At 50.8% G+C, this 6000-nt stretch overlaps 1 protein-coding gene across 2 annotated transcripts in view; it reads left to right on the plus strand.

Moving 5' to 3' along the window:
- The window catches only part of IFNGR2 (interferon gamma receptor 2), a 20947-nt gene extending 15431 nt beyond the window's left edge, over positions 1-5516 (plus strand). For both annotated transcript variants that reach the window (XM_040980755.1, XM_040980756.1), the window contains exons 5-7: positions 579-738; positions 1291-1448; positions 4813-5516. In XM_040980755.1, the coding sequence (XP_040836689.1) occupies positions 579-738; positions 1291-1448; positions 4813-4953 (459 nt within the window). In that variant the 3' untranslated portion in view covers positions 4954-5516. The remainder of the gene's footprint in view (positions 1-578; positions 739-1290; positions 1449-4812) is intronic.
- The last annotated feature ends 484 nt before the right edge of the window (positions 5517-6000 follow it).

The following is a 6000-nucleotide window of genomic DNA, read 5'->3' on the forward strand; positions in this document are numbered from 1 at the left end:
CCCCGCCATGGTGCTCTGACGGCCCCCCTGTGATAACACAGCAGGCCCCACGTCCCGGGTGCACACTTGGCCAGTGCCTTCGGAAGTGAGGGGAGAAGGCCCACAGGTGCAGGAAGCCTTGGCTGGTGTCTGATAAAGAAGCAGCAGCTCAGAGGGGCTTGTTCAGCCCTGAGGGTGCCAGGCAATCCCTGCCCAGAAACCCCTGAGATTCCCCCGACTGAAAGCAGCAGAGCGAAGCAGTACATTTCAGTTCAGACCAGGAGCAGGTTGGGTTGATAAGGAATGTTCTTCTCTAGAACACTGTTTTGTCATTGACTAACTTAGAGGTGTTCAGATGAGGTTGACTGTGGGACCCAAAAGATGATTTGAAGGGAGAAAGTGTTAGTCTCAAATTAGGATCTGCTAAATTCCAGCTCTGGGCCCCAGTCCCCACCTACAACTCCCACAGTTGCTCCGCCTGCCTCCCCCTATCCCCCATTCCCACACTTCCCAGCCCTAAAGCCAGCAGTGCTGACTTTCCCTGCACGCAGGTACGAGGGTGGTGGATAAAGGGGGCTTGTGTGGTGTTCTCTTGCCAGGTGAGAGGCCCTTTCAAAAGCAGCCCCATCTTGCTGGCTGACTTGAAGCCCTTAAGAATGTACTGTTTACAAGTGGAGGCACGGCTGGTCTGGACTGCGCAGAACATCATCCGACCCGGCCATTTCAGCAACATATCCTGCTTCGAAACCACAGCAGATGGTAAAGCTGACCTCACCCGGGTCCTCTTTCGAATGCTGCTCACCAGAAATGCTTGGTACTGAGCAGGGTGGGAGAGGGCGACCCAGAAAGGGGTGGGAGAGGCGCCAGGATGAGCCCTGGCTAAGGGCTGGGTTCCTAGGGCTGCCACACAGCCAGCCAGCACCTGCTTGGGTGGGCGTGGCTGGGCATGCCTCATGTGCACTTTGAGGTCAGATACTTTCAGGTTGGTTTGGTCTGGTTCGGTTCTCTGATTTGGGGACACTTGCATATGTAGGAGAGAGCTCAGGGAGGGGACTTGGGTCTACATCAGTGGCTTCACGGTCCCTCTGTGCGTGGAGCCTGAAGGCCATTTGACACAACCTTCACACAGCAGCACGTGGGGTCAGGGGAGGACTTTCCAGTCGTGGTGTGAGATCAGCACACAAAAGCTTTCCAATTCCGGCTATGTAGATGAGGCTGCACAGCCTTCGTGGGCTGAGTCACACGCGGGGGTAGGTGAGGGAGTCTGCCCCGAACGCGCCTCCTGCTCATTCTCACATCATCTTTTTGTAGCCTCCACCAGGTATCAACAAATCCTGCTGATCTCCCTTGGGGTCTTTTCGTTCCTGTTGGTCCTGGCAGGAGCTTGCTACTTTCTGGTTCTGAAATACAGAGGCCATGCCAAATACTGGTTCCATTCTCCACCGAGCATCCCACAGCATATCGAAGAGGTAGGTGCCACACAAGGAATGGCTGTTTGGCCTGGTCATCCCTCGGGCCTCAGCCGTGAACAAAACTGTGTGGACACTGAAGCTTTTTTGTTTGTTTGTTGCTGTTGTTGATTCAAAGACTGATTTATGTATGTGCAAGACAGAGTTAGAGAGAAGGAGAGCCAGAATGAAAGATCTCCCACCCACTGGTCCCACCCACCCAAATGGCTGCAGTGGCCAAGGAACCTGGAACTCCATCTCCATAAGGGTGGCAGGGTCCCAAGCACGTGGGTCATCTTCCACTGCTTCCCTTGGTGCATTATCTGGGAGCTAGATCAGAAAGGGAGTGTCCCCAATTTGAAGAGGCATACATACAGAATGCTGGCATTGCAAGTGGCAGCTTAGTGCACTGAACCACAACATCAGAGCCCCTGATACTAGTTTCTGTTGGTACCGAGTTATTCATGCATGCATGCTCATAACTGCATTATTCTCAATAACTGGGTTTGGAAACAATCGTAGTGTCTGTTGAAAGCTGAGAAGAAAACAAGAAAACACAGAGCACACACAACAGAATAGTACGCAGCCTTAAAAAGGGAATTCCAACATATGCGCCAGTAAGGACGCGCCTTGAGGAGACTGTGAAGTAAGCAGACACAACAGGGCAAGTCCACGTGTGTGAGCATCCTCTCCAGACACAGGAGGGAAAGGAGAAGTTAGTGTTTAATGGGTGCCCAGGCTCAGCTTGTGAGATGAGAAGCATGCCGGCTGGTGGTGATAGTGGCAAAACTGAGGGTGGCTGATGCCACTGAACTTCAGGATGGTAAGCTAAGGGTAAGTGTTTGGGGACAGCAGGTTATGCCACCACTTAGGACACCTGTGTCCCATCTTGGAGTGCTTGGGGTCAGATCTTGCCTGCCCTGCTCATCCAGTGCCTTGCTCGTGTGATTGGGAGGCAGCAGAGCACGGTGCACGGGCTTGGGCCCCGCCACTCACAGGGGAGACCACGATGGAGGTCCTGACCCCTGGCCTCAGCCTGAGCCAGATGGTGGACATTTAGGGGGGTGAGCAGCAGGTGGAGGATCTGTCTGCTGCTCTCCCCCTCACTTTCAAATAAATTTAACATGGAAGGAAGGAAGGAAGGGAGGGAGGAAGGAAGGAAAAAAGAAAGAAAGAAAAGAAAAGAAGGAAGGAAAGAGAGAAAGCTAGCTAACTAGCTAGCTGGGGCTGGCACAGTGGCTTGCAAGCTAGACCTTCTGCAATGCTGGCATCCCTTTTGGATGCTGGTTTGAGTTCAGGATGCTCCACTTCTCATCTAGCTCCAGCTTATAATCTGACAAAGCAGTAGAGGAAGGCTCAGTTCGTTGGGCCCCTGCTCTCATATGGGAGACCTGGAAGAGGCTCCTGGCTCTGGATCAGCCCAGCCCTGGGGCCATTGCAGCCATATGAGGAGTGAACCAGCAGGTGGAGGATCTCTCTGTCTCACCCTCTCTCTCTCTGTCACTCTTTCAAGTTAATAGATATATATTTTTTTAAAAGAACCACAGTAATGTTTTTAAAAGATAAAGCTTCCATTTAAAAAAAAGAGAGAACGCCAGTGAGATGGTAAATCATAAGCTCTGTGTATTTCTCCCAAGTTAAATTTTTCTTTGGGGGAAAAAAAAAGGAATAGGGTTGACAAAGGTTCCAGGAAGAACTGTAATGATTTTCATGTGTCTCGAGGAGTGAACTAGCGACTAGAAGTGTGCTCTCTCTTACTCCTCTCTCTCTAAATGTCATTTTGCCTTTCAAATTAATCTTGGAAATCAGAAAGCCCCTATCCCAGGGCGGCACCAGCAGGTAGCCCCAGAGGCGCCTTGGATTTCTCACCAAGTAGAAACTAGGACAGGCAGGTGCTAGGCCTCAGGGGATCCCACAGCCTGACCCTGGAGGGGATCCCACAGCCTGACCCTGGAGGTTGAATCCAAAGCCGGGGGAGTGGAGGCCGAGTGCGGGGCTGCCTCCCGGCCCGCCCGGCCCGACAACGAGGAACCATGCGCTGCTCCTCTGCTGAGAAGTCCGGATTGTTTTGTTTTTGAATTTATTGATTTTTTTAGAGGTGTCTGAGGCTGTCTGAGTCATACCCACGAGGATGGCCGCAGGAGCCCCGTGCTTTCCCCTGTCTAACTTTCACACTCCATGTAAGCCAGGGAGGGTCGCAGGTGCAAGCAGTCATGTGGCACTCACCGCCACAAGGGGGTTCTCAAGCCATTTTCTCACTGTGCAGGCGTAGGTGTCATGGCCCACTGCACACCTCGGCCACACAGCCTGCCTGCCTGCTGCCACTCCCAGGCCGTATGAACACACAGTGTGAGACAAGAGGAACACAGGAGAAAATAGAGAGAAAGCGGCTACAGGGAAGTTTGTGTTTTGATCGAGCTTGGTAGGCACTGACAGAGCGAGGATGCTGCAGATGCGTGGCCAGGTTGCCTGGAGACCCCTAAACACTGCTTCGCAGAGGCATTTTGAAAAGAAAGTTCCAGAGAAACAAAAGCCGTTTGAGGGGCATAATGGAATTCCAGTGCATCTGAAGGATGGGCCTGGATAGAGCCAGCATGGTTCTTTCCGTTGGTGGAAAAGCATGTGCCAGGTACCAGCTGGCCATGACTTCATTCCCCATGAGGCAGGAGACTTGAGTCATCCCAGAAACCATTTGGTTCCTTTGCATTCAGCTCCCTGTGAACCAGTAATGTGATAAACAAATGAGCTCTTCTTTGGGGATCAATACTTACTGACCGGCACTAACTGCTACCAATAAAGCAGACTTTACCATAAAAAAAGAAGTTTGTTTTTTGTGGGTTCTTTTTGTTTGTTTGTTTTGCAGTGAGCAAAGCAAGATTGATTAAAGTCGAAGCCCTCCTGGTGGGGAGTGAGGGAGTTGCAGGAACAGAAGATGAAGGAAACTTTTTTTTTAAATAAGTTTCACTCTCCAGGTGGCCCCAGTAGTTGGGACTGGGCCAGGCTGAAGCCAGCAACACCATGCAGGTCTCCTGTGTGGGTGGTCGGGGACCAAGTCCTTGGATCATTGGCCACTGCCTTCCCCAGACGTGTTAGCAGGGGGCTGGCTCATAAGCCAACAGCTGGGATTCAGCCATCACAAGCAGTGGCTCAGCCCGCTGTGCCACGATGCTGGCCTCTCCATTAGAACTCCAGGAAGCCTCCACTTTCCTTGCAATCTTGTCATTGACCCACCTGTCACCATATACAGCCCATGTCTGTTGGAAGTTGCCGCATTGTTAATTAGAATCAAGTTGAACCAGAACAAAATACAACCAGGCCATTTCACATGAAAGCCAAACATCTGCTGCCTTGAACAGAGAAACTAATTATGATTTTGTCTTTCAAGTACTTAAAGGACCCGGCCCAGCCCATCTTGGAGGCCTTGGACAAGGAGGACAGCTCACCCCGAGACAACTGTGACACCTGGGACAACGTGTTAATCGTTGCACTTTCGGAAAAGGAGACCGAGCTCCTACCCACCCCTTGAACTCCAGCACTGGCCCTGCCTTGGGAAGAGGACTCGGCTCCAGGGAGCGGCCGCTGTTTCTGCCCGGACCCCGCAGAGACCCACACTCCACATTCCTACCTCAGAGAGGCCTGCCACTGCCCAGCCAGAGGCAGCGGGTCTAGTGGGAAAGCCAGACTGAACTTTTCATTAAGAATTTTCAAAATGTTGAAAGTTTCTAGGATGATTCTATGGCGATAACTCAGAAAAATTAAGACTTCTTTTAAACACTAAAAAGGATGTAATAATGAGCAAAATGCCGTGGCACACCTCTCTCTCTCTCTGTCTTTTTTTTTTTTTTTTTTTTTTTTTGCCTGTTGTGTCAGGTGGTCGAAAGACCAAGACCTCTCCATGACTGTTCTGGGGCCCCTGGGACAAATAAGTAACTTCTGTACCAGCTTGTCCCCAACCAAGGACACTGCACAGACCACTGTTGGCCAGTTTAAGGGCCTAAGATGTGATTTAGCCTGTAAATACTTTTCTTGTAATTTAAATGACTTTTTTTTTTTTAAGTCAAAAGTAAAAGACAAACTTTTTTAAAAGCCTGTGCGAAGTCTTTTCTCTCCATTTTGCCTTATGTTAGCCTGTTTTCTGTCCCAGTTTCAACCATTTAAAACAGTCACTTGTGTCTGGAGGTGGGCCTTTGGGCTAGTGCTTAACCTGTCAGTGAATAATCTTGCCCATATCAGAGAGCCTGGGTTGGAATCCTGGATCTGTTGTGGGCATGGGCATAGTCATTTCTGCCCCATGTTCTTGCCAGACAGCGAACTAGTAATTTTAAGCAGAGACTTAGTCATGTGCCTAAGTACGAACAGGATCGATTTGACGGTGAGGGACTAAACAAACGTGGCCACACCACACAGAGGAATCCCGAGCATGAGCAGGCCCTGGGCGTTGCCCGTGAACAAGAGAACCAGAGCGGCACCTCTTGGTGTGGTCCGTGGCAACAAAACCCTCTCCTGTTCCCAGCCTCCTGCAAGAGGCAAGGGGTACTACCTTAATCGGATTGATAGGATGAAATTATAACGT

This window comes from Ochotona curzoniae, unplaced genomic scaffold (genome assembly GCF_017591425.1).
Source record: "Ochotona curzoniae isolate NIBS_2020 unplaced genomic scaffold, NIBS_Ocur_1.0 contig_3498, whole genome shotgun sequence".
Lineage (NCBI taxonomy): Eukaryota > Metazoa > Chordata > Mammalia > Lagomorpha > Ochotonidae > Ochotona > Ochotona curzoniae.